At 59.5% G+C, this 15,765-nt stretch overlaps 1 protein-coding gene across 1 annotated transcript in view; it reads left to right on the top strand.

Annotated features, from left to right (window-relative positions):
• The first annotated feature begins 621 nt into the window (after positions 1 to 621).
• NOL4L (nucleolar protein 4 like) overlaps positions 622 to 15,765 on the top strand; it is a 146,086-nt gene continuing 130,942 nt past the window's right edge. Inside the window, exon 1 of the mRNA XM_030914871.1 lies at positions 622 to 1,120. Within this exon, the coding sequence (XP_030770731.1) occupies positions 800 to 1,120 (321 nt within the window). The 5' untranslated portion in view covers positions 622 to 799. The remainder of the gene's footprint in view (positions 1,121 to 15,765) is intronic.

Genomic DNA, 15,765 nt, shown 5'->3' with positions numbered 1-15,765 from the left:
CGGCTGCTGGGCCGGGGTCTGCGCCCTACTCCCCGCGGGACCGCCGCGTCCGGGAGGAGCGGGACCTGCGAAGCTCCGGGCCCGGCCCGGCCGGACGGAACGCGGTCCCTGGGCTGGGCACTACGCTCCTGCGGTTCCTGCCCTCTCGGCGGCTGCGGGCGCGGCTGCCCCCGCGCCCCCAGGGGCCGGGCCGGGCGGGGGCTGGGCCCGGAGGGCGGGCGCAGGAGGAAGGGGGGGCGGGCGGCGGCGAAGGCTGCGCCGCTCTAACAGGTGGGATCCCGCGGCGTGGTGGAGGCGGGCGCCGGAGGAGGAGGAGGAGGAGGAAGAGCCGCGGCAGCGGGAGCCTGAGCAGGAGCAGGATGAGCCGCGCAAGCTGACAGCCACTGCTGCCGCCCGCGCCCAGGCTCGGTCTCGCTCCCCGCGCTCGGGGCCGCTCCCCGCCTCCCGCCTCCCTCGGCCGCCCGCGGGGCGGCCCGCCCCCTCTGCACCTCCGGGCCCGGAGCTGCCTCCATCGCTCCTGCATCCCGGCCGGGGGGAGGAGGAGGCGGAGCAGGAGGCGAGCCGGAGCCGCCGCCGCCAACGCCGCCGCCGCCGCCGCCGCCCGAGCAGGACAGAGCGCGCCGCAGCCCCGCGCGTCCGGCCGCCGCCCGCGCCCATCCAGCAGCCTCGCCGGAGCCACACCGCGGGACAGCTGCGGCCGCGGCGCGTCCCGGCCCGGCCCAGCCCAGCCCAGCTCAGTCCCGGCACCGGGCGGCCCGGCGGCCGGCCCGCCCCCGAGGGCGCCGGGCGCGGCGGGAGGATGCCGAAGCCGACGCTGCTGCTGCGCGGGGGCTGGGAGCGCGAGCGCAGCCCCGGGGACTCGGAGCTGGGCCGCCAGTTCCGGGACTGGTGCTTGCGCACCTACGGCGACTCGGCCAAAACCAAGACGGTGACACGCAGCAAATACCAGCGGATCGCCGAGGTCCTGCAGGGCGGCGGCGGGACCGGCGCGGGCAGCGGCCCCGCAGCAGGCGAGAAAGGCAAGTTCCAGTTCTGGGTGCGCTCCAAGGGCTTCCGCCTGGGCAGCGGCCGGGAACCCAAGATGGGCCAAGTGGTGTATGTGCCGGTCAAGACGGGCTCGGTGAGTGCGCGCGCGGCGGCCGCGGGCGGGTCCCGCGGCGGGGCTTGGGGCGGGCGGGCGGGGGCGGGGTGGGGGTGTGGATGTGTGTCCGAACGTGTGTCCCTGAGGTTGTCCGTGTGTCGGGCCCGCCGGAGGCGCACGCGTCGCTGCTCACCGGCCCTCCCCGGCTCGCCTGGGCAGCGCTCCGGGTTCGGGGCGTCCCTGCCCCCCTCCGCGCCGCTGCCCGGGCCGTGGCCGTGTCGGGCAGGCTGTCCCGGGCTGCTCACCCCAGCATGTTCCGTCCTCCCGTCCCCTCCCCCCGCCAGCAGGCGGCTGCTCTGGAGCCCGAGCCTCCTCCCCGCCCGCCCCGGGGCTGCCTGTCCCGGGCGCCTCGCGCTCCCGCCCCCGGGCCGGCTGGGCGGTGTGTGTGTGTGTGTGTGTGTGTGTGTGTGTGTGTGTGTGTGTGTGTGAGAGCGCGCGCTGAGGGTGGTGCCGCGGGGTGGGGGGGAGGGAGGCAGGGGCAGCCGCGGGACGGGGAGTCCGCCGGGCCTCCCAGCGCCAGGGGAAGGGGCCCGCCCGGGCACTGTCGCCCCGACCCCACCCGGGGCTAGCCCGGGGAGGGGCGGCCGGAGCCGCAGCCTGGCGCAGGAGCAGCCTCCCGCGGGGTGGGTGGGGCGCCCCCTCAGCCCCCCGGGCCCCTCGCTCCCCCCTCCCCGGGACGGGGGCGGCCTGACCTATCCATCCCCTCCCCTCCCCCGTCCCCCGGGCCGGCCCGGTCCGGGCGGGGTGGCGTGGGGGAGGGGGCGGGGAACCGCAGCCGCCTAAAGGGAGGAGGCGGGCGGCCGGGCGGGGGCGTCCCCTCTGGCCCGGGGCGCCCTGGAGAGGGCGTGCGGCGCGGGCCCCGCGGCTCCCCCGCCGGGACCTCATTGTTCTGCAGAGGGTGGGGGCTGGGGGGGGTGGCCGCTCCCGGGGCGCTGCTGAGCTTTGAACTTTCCGTCGCCGAGACCCTCCATTAGTGCGTTCCGCCCCCGGCCCGGTCGGGCCGCGCCGGCCTCCCCCCGCCCTTCTTGCTCCCTCCCCGGCCGGAGCACGAGAGCCGGGCCGCCCCGCGCCGGCCTCCCTCCCTCCCCCGCTCCCCCGCTCCCCCCTCCGCGCTCCTCCCCCGGCCGGCCCGCCCGCCCCGCGCTCAGCCTCGTCCCCGGCCGGAGCGGGCTCTTCACACACAATTGATTCGGTCGTTACGAAAAGTGCACTTGTCCCCTCCCCCTCCCCCTCCGCGGTCGCCCGGGCCCGGCCCGCGGGGTGAGGGGGCCGCGAGGGAGGGAGGCGGGAGCCGGGGAGCAGATCCGGAGGCGCCTCCCCCCGCGCCCAGGGGACGGGGCTGCAGGCCGCGGGGAGTGGGAGCCGCGAGCGCGGAGGGCGGGCGGCCCATCTGCGAGGAGCGCTGATAACCGCGCTGCGGCCGCCAGCAGCCCATCTGCGCCGCTGCCGCCTCCGGCCGGACCGGGAACAGGGGGCCGGGGGCCGGGCCGAGGGGCGCGCTGGGACCGGGTTCCCCGAGGAGGAAGCTGGGGCAGTGACCCAGCCCGCGCAAGGCTGGGATCCCCCCAGCCTAAATCCGCACTCTCGCTCAAACCGGGCGAGTCTGGGTCATTGTCCCCTCCCCCCGATCGAGTCCAGGACCCCTCCCCCAGCCCAAATCAGTGCCCACTTTCCCAGATGGGGCTCATGGGTCAGCCCTCCCCACCCTGCCAGGTCGGTCCCCTCCTCGGTTCTCCCATCTTGGGTCACTGCGCCCCGCCGGAGTGCGGTTTTTCTGAGGTCAGTGACCCACGAGATGGTTGGCTGGGTCCTGCCTCCTACCCTAGGTCAGTGCCCTCTGCCATCAGGGCTTCCCGGGTAGGTGCCCCCCCCCCCCCCCCCCCCCCGCCATCCTGGTTACACCTCCCTGAAGAGCTGGAAGCCTTGGCCCAACCTTCTTAGTCTGAGGCAGGAGCCCTGAGTCCACCCTCTCCTGGAGTTGGGGGTTGACCCCCCCCAGACCTGGCAGCAGGCTCACTGGCTTTCTGTGTGGCTCAACTTCTCCCTAGGGTGTGGGCATCTGGAGCAGTCGTCCACTCTTTATCCACACAGCTGTAGAGGCTGAGCACCCCCTCCCCCTATCCAGGCCACATGCAGAAACTGGGTGTTCGGCCTGGACCCCAGGTCCTGCCGGCCCAGCTGCTGGCTTCAGACGCTCCCTGAGATCCACGCTGACCCGCCCTGCCTGCTCCTGGCAGCGGGACCGTCCCCAGTCTCCACCCTGGCTCTCAGACCAATAATGAGCCCTCCCTGAGGGACCACCTGCCTGGGAGGCAGAGAAAGGGGACCCAGGCCTCCCAGTCCAGGCTGCCAGGAGATCGAAAAACACAACAGACATGCCCTCCCTCGACAACCCGCTCCTTGGGCTCCCCACGCCCGCCTGCCTGGCCTGCTGGTCCCCAGAGAGCCCGTTAGTTACCTGCCACTGGCCCAGCCAGCCGGAGCCAGGCAGGAGATGCCACCCCCATCTCCAAGTTCCTTCCTGGGGCCCAGTTATTATTTTTATATTTCCATTTTCCTTTTCACTGATCCAAGAGGAACAAATCCTGCTGGGAATTCTGGGGCAGCCATTGGCCTCTTCCTGGGAGGGGCTGAATGGGACCTCCTTTGAAAGGTGCAAAGGACATCTCCTACGGTCCCTGGCCTACACACACACACACACACACACACACACACACACCCTCGCCCCTGGTGTCAGTTGGGAGAGAGCCTGTAGTTTGGTCCTCGGTGGGTTTTTGTGAAGGTCATTGGGCCATAAACCTTTGTCCAAAGCATTTGTTTAGTACCCACAGGCCTTGTGTGGGCACTAGGGTGCCAGGGTGGGTGGGGCTCTGTGCCTGCTCCCAGGTCACCCAGATGTCAGGAGTGGTGGGCAGAGCTGAGGACAGGATAAAAAAGCCCATGGGGGCTTCAAGAGAGAGCAGGTAGAAAGATTCCAAGGAAGAAGGGAGGTGGGAGTTGGGTCATCCAGCCACGACAGGCCCCATATAGCCTCTGTCCCCAGGGTAGCCATGGTGTGTCACCTCTCTTCCCCATTGCTCTCTGGCTGCCCCCACCCTGGGCCTCCCTTCCTCCTCCCACAGCCATATGCGGTGCTGCGGTCGGGGCCCTCTCCTAGTCCCGGCCAGCCTCGGGTCGATGATCTGACACCACTTGTCCCGTCCCATCTGGCCCTGAGCTTTTCTGGGTGTGTGTGACAAAGGCTTAATCTGTCCGGACGGGCCCAGGGCAGAGAGAGGGCGAGGGGAATTACACTCCGCGGGGCCTCCTGCAGCTGGGGCCCGGGTGGGGGTGGGGCAGGGCGGGGGTCGAGGAGAAGCCTGGGCGTGGGGGGAGAGGCAAGTTGGCCTCCAGTTTGCAGGTTGTCACAGGAAGTAGAAGGTGGAAGCGGGGTATGGAGGGGAGGAGGGCGGAGTCCTCCATGGGCAGCTAGGGGTGCTGGTAGGGGATAAGATCTCTTTATGACAAGAGCCAGCTGGGGGCCTCCTGGCCGGACGAAGCCTGGTGAGGATTTATTATTTCTTACGTTTGGCCTGCTCCAGCCCCTGTGGGCTGCCGAGACGGGGAAGCAAACCCTTGGAGACAAGACCCTCCAATTCTGTTCTGGCATTGGCTACAAAGTCAAGCAACCCCTTTCCTTTTCCTCTGGCTTCTCGGAGTGGAGCCGTCCCCAGACCCTGCGAGGGCCACAGGTTATGGCTGAGGTGGGTCCCTGGGCTGTCTATCATTTCCTAGGATCAGAGAGCCCCAAGACTCTGTGGAGAGATAGAGGTTCTCAGCCCAACTGTACCATCTTCCAGACGGGAAAACTGAGGGCTAGAGAGAGGAAGTTTCCATTTGTCGGGAGCTAGGACTGGAACAGGGTTCTCTGTGCACCGCTGTAGCTTCTCCGTGGACCTGCCACATGCCAGGAATCCCACCATTAGAGCCCCATTCCCCAAGGGAAACTTCGAGATTGCCAAACTCCACTCTCAACACCAGGCTTTTGCAAGCTGGACCCCAGGTGTTCCGCTACCCAAATTGACTAATGGTGGTCTTTTCCCAGTTTGCAACAACGTTCATTTAGTGGAAAGCCTTTTCAGGCCTAAGTCTTTCTCCCCAGAGCTTTTGTGTAAACCTTTGACACCTGCGGCCGCTGGTCTGGGAGGGAAATGGCCTCTGACTTAGCACCGTGTAATATGTGCTGTGACCTTTGGTTGAGTCCCTCAATATTTCCTGGTTTTCCCTGAATTATCAGTACAGCAGCTGTTTCGGGGGTCACCTACTGCGTGCCTGTCACTGGGCTGAGGTGCTGATACGCATCAGCTTGTGGAATTCTCACAGCAGCCTAGAGGCCGGTGCTGTGATTACTGCTACCTTCACATGAGTAAATTGAGGCTTAGGGAGGTTCAGAACTTCCCCTAGTCCACACCAATGCCAGGGACCTTGCATACATCTCCATTCTGACTTTGAAGGGTCTTGCAACCTGATCCAATTTGAAAGCATAGGTCCTTCATATCAAGCTTTCAATCCATTACACTTTAGTCTGAATTAGTTTCAAAGCATCCCTCTGATCAAGATGTCTGTATTCACAGGCTTGTGCCTGAGGCAGGACTGGCACAGCATAAAGTCTGTGGGCTTTCCTAGGGCTCACGAAGATGGGTGGAGAGGAGGAGGACGCCTCTGTTGTCCTGGGCCCTGGGGGGCTTTGGGAAGAAGGTTGACAGTGATGCCTGGCACAGGCCCCATTTGCATTTTTCGTGAGTGGCAGAGCGTGCGTTTTTGTCAGTTACGCCTTGTGATTTGGGTGGCATAGTCCTGGGTAACTCTGGGGGGCTGCATTTTGGTACCAGGGTGATGCAGACAGGTCAGGCTCTGCCTTCCTGGGGCCTCCCCTCTAAGTCCTGGGTCACTCTCTGCCTAGGGGTGGGGACACCGTGCACCTTTCTTCCTTGGGTAGGAGCTGGCAGGAAAACCCTCTCCTTTATGGCCCCTGCAGGCTGCTTTGCCGTCCCTGCATGTCTGGGAGGCTGGAAGGCCCATCTGGGACCTTGAAAATGCTGCTGGGCGGATTGGGGGGTGGGGAGCCTATGGCTGGGGCTGTCTGGGGACCAAGGTGGAGGGCCTCAGGCATATCTGGGCTTCTTCAAGCCAGATCTTAGCTCAGAGGTTGTGCAACTGAATCCTGCACGTGTGTGCTCATGGGCTAGAACATGCATGTGTGTGTGTATAAAAGTGCAACTGTGTGGGTGTGAGTGTGCTGTTCCTATCTATGTGCAGGCTGGAAATGCTTGTGTGAGTGTGTGTGTGTGGAGTGTGTGCAGGGCACAGGTGGAGAGGCTCCTCTGTGTGTTTGTCAGGCATCTATGTGAGCACCTGGGCTGTGGGCCTTGGCAGCCGCGGGTGTGACTGTGTGTGCGTGAGATCCGGATCGGACTCACCCTGTCTGTCTGCCAGTGTGGTGCTGTCGGGGTGTCCTCCATCATCATCAAGTCACCCGAGCTGCAGCCCTGGCCCCTGCCATCCCTGGAGTCTCAGCAGCTGGCTGAAGCCAAGTGGTGGCCATAAGAGGTGGTGCCATGCCCCTGTCCCCATGACATGACTGCAGCCAAGGCATCTCCTTGTTCCAGCTTCCCACCGCCACCCCCTACCCACCTCTTGCTATGGTCCTATAACAAAGCCCAAAGCCAAGCATGGGGCGGAAAGGTCCTGGGAGAAAAGGCTCTGAACTTGGAGGGGGCCAGGGCCTATGGGGTCCTAACTCAACTGTTTAATTGCCACATGACCCCGGAGAAGTAGCCTGCCTGGCCTCTCTCAGTCTCAGTTTCCTTTTCTGGAAAATGGGCTCTAAAGCTCCATTTCTTGGCAAACTGGAAAAGGCTCTGCTGTCATTTGAGGATGGTGGCTAAGGAATGTGCTTGAGGCCACCCTGCTCACTCATGTCAAAGCCAGGCCTACCAGCCTGGGGACATGGTGAGACCCCATCTCTATACAAAATTTTAAAAAACTTAGGCATGGTGGCACACATCTGTGGTCCCAGCTTCTCAGGAGGCTGAGGCAGGAGGATCACTTGAGCTCAGGAGTTAGAGGCTGCAGTGAGCTGTGATCATGCCACTGCACTCCAGCCTGGGTGACAGAGGGAGACTCTGTCTCAAAAAAAAAAAAAAAAAAAAAAAAAAAAAAAAAAAAAAAAGAGAACCAGGCTAGGCCTATGGGCCCCAAAGCAGGTAAAGGAGCAGCTGGAAGTTGGTGACAGCACCCACCAGGGCCAGTGGCTTATTAGAACAAGAACTCTTAAGTCCACTGTGATGTAGAGAATAGGTAAAGGGCCTGGGCTTTAATGCTACAGGGCCCTGGGTTCAAATCCCATCTCTGCCCTTTTATCAGTGTGGCCTTAATTTTCCTTCCTTCCTTCCCTCCCTCCCTCCCTCCCTCCCTCCCTCCCTACCTTCCTCCCTCCCTTCCTTCCTCTCTTTCTTTTTTGATGCAATATTGGCTTACTGCAACCTCCGCCTCCCATGGCCTTAATTTTCTCATCAGTAAAATGGAGCTGTAATCATATTCCTCTTCTAGGACTGATGTGGAAATTAATGCTTTCATGCACATAGGGCCCCCAAATGTAGCAAATCTTAGGAAATGTTAGCTGCTATGTGATCTCACTGAGCCTCAGTATTCCTCATCTGGAAAATGGGGATGGTGATGAAGGATGTTGTGAATATTAAATGGCACAGTGGAGATGAGGCACCCAGCCAAGTCCCTGGCATAGAGTAGGTAGGCAGCAACTATGAGTTCCCTAGAGGTTGTATCTGAGTCATTTCTGTGTTTTCAGCACTATCAGGGGCCTGAGAAATGTTGCACTGAATTAAACAGAGAAGGCTTTTTCTTTTCTTTTCATTTTTCTTTTCTTTCTTTTTTCTTTTTCTTTTTTTTTTGAGTCAGATTCTCACTTTGTTGCCCAGGCTGGTCTTAAGCTCCTGAGCTCAAGTGATCCTCCTGCCTCAGCCTCCCACGCAGCTGGGCTTACAGGCGGTGGACACTGCAGCTGGTCCCAGAAGTCCTGGTGAGGGATGGAGGTGTGGCTTGAACCCCCAGAGCTGGGAACTTGCGGGCTCAGGGTCTCTTGCTGCCCTGACTGGTTCCTGCCCTGCAGTGAGCCTCCTTAGCTTTCGTTATGACATATAGAAGACTCCAGTGATCTCTCTGCCTCTGAATTCCTCCCAGGTGTCAGATCCCAGAGGTCAAGGAAGGGCGCTGGAGGGCTTTCCCAAGGCCTGGCAGGCACCTGCTGAGTAGAGGGACAAGCCTCTCGCCCTTCCTCTATATGGACCCGACCCCTACCCGGTCCCCGCCTTCTCCATATGGACCGCACCCCCGTCTGGCCCCCTGGCTGGGAACCTGAGTTCCTGGGGTCTGGATTTGTAAGGAGAACACATAATGGCGGGTGTAATGACTGCCTCCCTCCGGCAGGGGTCTGAGCCCATCTCCCAATTTTTCAAGCCCCTGCTATGTGCCAGATACATTATTCCATTTAATCTCCCCTGGGTTCTGTGAAGTAGATGAGAACTTGGTACCAGAGAGGCCAGGGAACCTCCCCAAGGCCCACAGTGAACACATGACTGGGCTGGAGCTCCAGGACTCTGACCCTCCAAACCCCAGGACCTGGAGGCGGGGTCCATGGGAGGACCCCTGGGAGTGAAGGCAGCAGGGGTGCCCTAGCTCTCCATCCACCCCTGGCTTATGGTGCCCTCTCACCTTTAGTGAGGGCACCCCACTTAAGCTTTCTAGACCTCGAGGCAGCCCTCCCACCTGGCCAGACCCAGCCTAATGGGAGACAGATGCCCCCGCTGCCTCTCGTCCGTGCTCTTCCCCTCGGATTTCAACTGCAGCTGCAGGCCTGGCCTGGGCGGGCTGCTGGGCCAGCAGACGGGAGTTGGGGGGAGTGGGGAGATGGCAGAGCAGGTGGGAGGCTGGGCCCATCCTCTCACCCACATGGTTGTGGATCCCAGAGCACTAGTCCTCTTGGCCACCCTGGACATGGAGCTCCTCCCCTGCAGATGGGGAAACTAAGGCAGAGTGGAGGGAACTCACTCAAGGTCCCACTGAGCTCCAGAGCTGAGTGTGAGCCTCTGGTTCCCAAGCCCAGGTCATTCATTCATTCACTTCCTCGCTGTCCTTCCTGCACAGCAGCTGCAGCCTTCCCCTTCCTCGGCCTCACCTGAGAGTCACTTCCAACCCCTTTCTCTGACCTCCTCTCCCTCCCAGTCCAACCCATTTGCAAATCCTGTTGATTCTACCTTCAAAGCACATCTCAAATTCTACCATGTCTCATGGCCTCCACTGCCTCCAGCCTGGTCCAAGCCTGGAGAGGCAGCAGCCTCCCCACGGAGCCCCCTATGTCTACCCTGTTCCCTGCCCACATAACCCCTTCTTCCCACAGACAGCCAGAGGAAACCTTGGAAACCCCAAGTCAGGTTCTCTTCTTCCTCTGTCCAGAACCCACCAAGACTTGTCTCATTCAAAGCAAGAGCCATTGCTTTCCCAGTTGCCTGCAGAGCCCTGCACGATCTGGCATTGGCTGCCCGCTGCTCTCAATTCCCTCTGCCCTTGTTCATTTGGCCTCAGCCACACTGGCCTCTTTGCTATTCTGCCAACATGCCAAATACAGTCCTGCCCCAGGCCCCTTGCACTGGCCTGCGCCTAGCTTGGAATACTCTTTCTTCAGATCTCTGCATGGTCAGCTCTTCTCCTTCAGGTCTTTGGTCAAATGTCACCTGCTCAGAGTTGGCCTCCCTGATCACCCAGTGAGAACCACCTTAGATCCCTTGGACCATCTCCCATCTCTCTTTTCTACTTGATTTTTCCTCTGTGGCCCTTATCACCCCCTGACATTCTACGTATTTCACTAGTTTCTGTGCTTAGGATCTGTCTCCCCCAAGGCCATGAGCACCCGCAGGGCGGACTGCATCTGTTTTTTTTTTGCTGCTGTATCCCCAGGACCCAGACCAGCCCCTGCCCTTAAGGGGCTCCCCACTGGGCAGGGGGGTTCAGCAGATGTTACAGAGCCGGGTTCTGAGAACTGCCCAGTTATACACAGAGGTCCTGAGGAGCTCCAGGGCGCAGACCCACCCTCAGGACAGGGCCTGAGAAGTCCTCGGGGAAGTGACATTTCACCATTTCACCTAGACCTTGAAGGCCAAAAAGGACTTTTCAGCAAGAGCAGAGCATGGGGAGGCTCATTCCGGGGGGGTGGGACTGGTTTTGGTGGGGTCAGCGTGGGCTGTGTACAACGGATCCCAGGGCCAATTTTCTTAGAGAAGCATGCTTGGAAGAACATTCTAGATGGAGTGGAGATGAGTAAATGGCCAAGTCAGCTTGAGAACCACAGTGGGGTCCTGAGGGGGTGAGCTGGCAAGATTGTTTGGGGCCAGATGGAGGAGAGGGATCTGAGGAGCCCATCGCTTCAGGCACAGCAGGGAGCTCGCAGGAGGGTGCTTATGTGGAGGGAGCTAAGGTCACGCTGGGGTTTTAGAAGGAACGCTCAGATGCTGTGGTGAGAGGCAAGAGGGCGATGGAGAAGGAAAACCAGGCGGAGGCATAGCGAGATGAGGGGAGAAAGGCATGGCGCGTTTTCTCAATGGACCAGAGGTTGAGTGGCTGGGGCTAGGTGAGGTGGGAGTGGGGTGAGGGAGGCTAGAGGGTCACAGTCAACCCTGGGATTCTTGGGTGGGAGGAGTGGTTTAGGAAACCGGGGTGCAGATCTGGGGTGAAGGCACAGGGGCAGGATCTGGGACGCAGCATCCAAAGGTGTCCTCCTGGCTGGCAGCCTGTGGTGGTGGGAGGCTGCGGAGGGGACCCCGTGACTCAGGCCTTGGTGGGGCCAGCGTGGGAGTCATCGTGTTACCCAGGCCCCCCCCGCTCCAGCTTGGAACCCTCCCCTCCCGGCTGGGACCCGACACAAGCTCCTGGGAGGCCTGTGCTTGGGTGGATGACTCATCGTTTTCTCGGCATCCCCAGGCTGAGGAAATGTTCAAGGAGACATGGGGCCCTTCCTTCAGCAGGCCAGGCCCTAACTGGATGCTGGCGAGTTGAGAAAAACACAGTCAGGCCTCCGGCCTTGTCTGAGGACAGCCTGCAGGGGTGTTTCCAAGAGGCCCTGGCTTCCACAGCTTTGCAGGTCCTCAAGCACCCTGAAAGGCTGTTATGACCCCATTCTACAGGTTAGCAAACCAAGGCACAAGCTCTTCTGGGCCCCCAGCTAAGCAACCACTAGATGCCTCAGTTTCTTCGTCTGTAAAATGGGTCTGATGATTGCTCCTCCCCTACAGGTTATTGGGAAAAACTAAAGGCAAGAATCCATGTGAAATGTTTAACCGGTGGGATTGTCATTGTCATGGGGATGTGGAGAGGGGTCTTCCCGGGCAACAGGGGCTCTTGACTAGGCAGAGCCACCATAGGGACATCCAGAAGGCAGTATGGCCAAGGACAGTCCTGCATTTGGATCCCAACTCTGGCACCAGCTGTGTGGTTCTAGGCAAATGGCTTGCCTGCTTTGATCCCTGACCCCTTCTATATAAGGGGGTGAGAAAACCCATACCCCAAGGGGTAGCTGGGAAGATGGTGTAAAACCAAGCCTGCCAGGCAGGCCACAGAATAGGGGCTGCTGCTCCATCTTGGGGTCTCTCAGAGCAAAGATCCCGAAGCCAGGCAGCTGTGAAGCTCCCAGGGGTGGCTCTGAGGCTCTCTGTGAGGTGATATGAAAGCCTGGGCTGAGGGGAGAGAAGAAGGGAGGTAGCTCAGAGGGCTTAGGCTGGGAGGCTCCATGGAGGATGGATGTTCTCTGGAGCTCTTGAGGTTGGGATAGGAGCAGGCTGGGAGTGAAGGGCTTTATATTGATTCAAGGCCCCTGCAGGTCAGCAGAGCAGTGGGGGTCTGGAGCTAGGGGCTGGGTCCAGGTTCTGCCATTTTTACTGCTGTGCAGCCTTGGGTAAGTTACTTCCCCTCTCCAAGCCTCCGTTTCCTCATCTGTAAAATGGGATGATAATAGCTATCGATTCAGTTATATCCTCCTTCTATGCTATTGTATAGAAGTATCTATACCAAGGTGTGGACAGTCAAGCCCTCAATGAAAGGGAGCTATAATCGGGATTATGACTGTGATGGAATCAATAACCCTAGAAGCTGTGATGAAGCCAGGTGAAGCAGTGCCACCGAGTAGGTGTCTGGAGCTCAGACTGGCCGGGGTTTCAGTGGATCTCTGTGACTCATTAGCTGAATGACCTTGAAGCAAGTTGCTGCCCCTCTCTGAGCCACAGTTTTCTCATCTGTTAAATGGATCCAGGCCAGGCACAGTGTTTCATGCCTGTAATCCCAGCATTTTGGGGGGCTGAGGTGTGAGGATTGCTTGAGCCCAGGAGTTTGAGACCAGCCCTGGCAATATAGCGAGACCCTGTCTCTATAATAACTAAAAAAATTAGCTGGGCATGGTGGCGCCATTCCTGTGGTCCCAGCTACACTTGAGCCTGGGAAGTTAAGGCTGCAGTGAGCCATGGTTGTGCCACTGTACTCTATCCAGCCTGGGTGACAGCGAGACCCTGTCTAAAAAAAAAAAGAAAAAAAAAGAGGATGCAATAGTATGACCTATCTCAGGGCTGCCTTGGGGAGGTGAAGAGAGACTCCATGCCAAGTGCTCAGCTTGGGAAACAAGAGCTGCTCTTTGCTTATGCCTGTGGCGTGGCCAGTGGCAGTGAGACCTATGGACATGGCGTCCGGGGCAGGGGCAGGGGACACTGGGGCAGAGAACTGCAGAAGGGGCAGTGGGCAGAGGTAGAAGTGAAGCCAGACTGTGTGCAGGGAAACTGGGCTGGGGGGCTTCCAGGAGGGCGGTGGTCAGCTGGGCTTGCCTCCAGGATTGACAGGGCCCCAGCCCCCAGATCTGGAGGAGGGGGGCCTTGATGGAAGCCAGAGGGCAGAGGGACGGCGCCAAACCAAAGGTGGTGGGAAGTGGAGGCTGGGAGTCCTGCTGCTCCAATCAGAGGCTGGTCATCGGGGAGCAGGGGCGAGGGGCAGTGGGCTCCACGGAGTCCAGGCTGTGCATTATGGGACTGAGAGCGGGTCCGAGAGCCCTGGGTTCGAATCCTGACTCACCAACTGGCTTGGATCCATCTTAACTTCTTCCATTCTCACATCTATAAAATGGGGAGAGCGATGTCAGCTGCTTCTTCGAGTTGCTGTGGGGAGGATCTGGAATACATGAAGTACTCAGTCCATGTCTGCTGCAGAGTGAGAACGATGGCAGTCATGACACAGCCAGTATTGTCCAGCGCGTAGGAAGTGCCAGGCCCTGTGCTAACACTTTATGCACACGACCCCATGTGATTGTCCAAACTTGGTGACCGCTGTGATCCTTATCTCGCCAATGGAGATTCGGAGGCTCAGATACGTTAAGTGAGATGAACAAGAGCACACAGCTGGGAAGAGGCAGAGCACAGACTCGAGCTCGCACAGGGAAGGGTTGTGTCCTCAGCTCCTTAAATTGCCGCCCTTCTGACAGCAAGGCTTAGATTCTGGGATCCTCTGTGGCATTACCTGGTCTTGGACCGTGGTTCGTCCCAGGCTGGGGAGTCTGGTGTGAGTCTGCTTGGCAGAGGGTGCCAACCTTGGGATATTAGGCACAAGCAGGGTCTATTGGTAGGGTTCACCCTCAGAGATCCCCCAGAGATTCTGCAGTTCAGAGAGGGTACAGAGTAGCATGGAGCCCCACAGCCAGCCGCTGGCCACCCCACGTCAGACGAAGCTGGGAGAGCCTCCTGCTGGCTCCTGGGGAAACCAGGCCTCTGGGCGCAGCGGGTGGGGCCTAAATGGGGAGGTGCAGCCCCACACCCAGCCCAGGCCAGCTACCAGCTGCCCTAAGAGCAGACGAGTGGCCAGTGCATGATCTTGGGCAACCGCCTGGGGGGTTAGGACAGGGAGAGCATGCTCGGTGACTGGGGAGGAAGCAGGGAAAGCCTCTTGTGAGGAAAGGAGCCATGCAGTTGGGAGAGGAGGAGATAGGCCTCCTAGGAGGGGGCAAGGTGGATGAAGGTACACGAAAGAGGTTTGTTTTAAAGCAGTACACGCACATGATTTAAAACCCAAACCAAAACCGGCAGTTGGCTGGACATGGTGGCTCACGCCTGTAATCCTAGCACTTTGGGAGGCTGAGATGAATGGATCCCTTGAGGTCAGGAGTTCGAGACCAGCCTGGCCAACATGGTGAAACCTGGTGAAACAAAAAACAAACTTCTCTACTAAAAATACAAAAATTAGCCAGGCGTGGTGGTGCACGCCTATAATCCCAGCTACTTGGGAGGCTGAAGCAGGAAAATCTCTTGAACCCGGGAGGCAGAGGTTGCAATGAGCCAAGATCGCGCCACTGCACTCTAACCTGGGCGACAGAGCAAGACTCCGACTAAAAAAAAACAAACAGAAAAAACACCCAAAAATAACAAAAAGCAAACCAGCAGTTTTCTAGGGCCTGATAAGTGGTCATCCCATCCCATTTCCTGCCCCCTGGTTCCCCTGCCTGGAGGGGTCCACTCCCTTCTGTGCCCAATATATTTGGCTCTGGGGTGGGGTTCCTCGGTTTGAATCCTGAATTCACTGCATACTCAACTGTGTGGCTTGGACAACTTGCTGAAATTCTCTGTGCTTCAGTTTCTACATCCAAAAAAGTGGGAGTACTAATGGCACCTGCTTTCCTGGAGGCTGTAGTGAGCATTGAGGGCTTCTTAAGGGTGGTGGTTGAGTGCTCGGTGAGTGCTGGCCATCATCACTGCGGCTGCTGTTGTTATCATTATTATTATTAATTATTATTGTGCATATATAGCTAAGCACGCCTTGCTTGCAGTTTAAATGCCCAGCTCCCCGTGCAGGTCCTAATGCTCAGTTTTTGTGGTTTTGCCTATTCAGGAAAAAGAGAGGTAGAGGTAAGAGGTCAGCCCAGGGTCAATCCAGTGGCCCCAGACCTTGAGAATGGCCTCTGGTGTGGGCGGGTTTTCTGGATACCCACTGGACCTCAGGAATTAGCTGCTGCTTCGTGCAGGGCTCGTGGTTTGGGAACTCAATCCCTGCCCCTGTGCTGGGTACACAGGGTGGCCGTGGGGACAGGAAGGGGAAGGGGACTATGGAAAGAGCACTTGGCCAGGCCCCAGAAGATGGGGGCTCAAGGCCTTTCTCTGCTGCCCCTTTGTGGTACCATTCTTGGAAAAGTTCCCAAGCTCCAAGCCTTTGGGCTCCTTATCAGGAAGGCGGTGCCATTCTCTGAGCTGCTGTGGAGAGCCAACGCAGCGCCTAAGATGTGATGGAGGATTGGAGTGTTCATCAGGGACCCCAGGGATCCCTGCCCTCAGGAGGATTTACAGTTGAGTTGGGAATGACGGTGTCATTGATAAGATCCTGGTTCAGGAGGTATTAACACGTAGCTGAGAAGAACCTAGCCCTGGGTTGGAATCTTGGCAGTGCTGCTTAGTAACAGAGTGACCTCAGGGAAATTAATTAACCTCTCTTGGCCTCAGTTTCCTCCTCTGTACAATGGGCCTAGTAATAGAACCTGCTGTTTGGGGTTGTTT

The sequence above is a fragment of the Rhinopithecus roxellana genome, chromosome 13 (genome assembly GCF_007565055.1).
Source record: "Rhinopithecus roxellana isolate Shanxi Qingling chromosome 13, ASM756505v1, whole genome shotgun sequence".
NCBI classification, from domain to species: domain Eukaryota; kingdom Metazoa; phylum Chordata; class Mammalia; order Primates; family Cercopithecidae; genus Rhinopithecus; species Rhinopithecus roxellana.
This window is presented reverse-complemented; position numbering and strand designations above follow the sequence as displayed.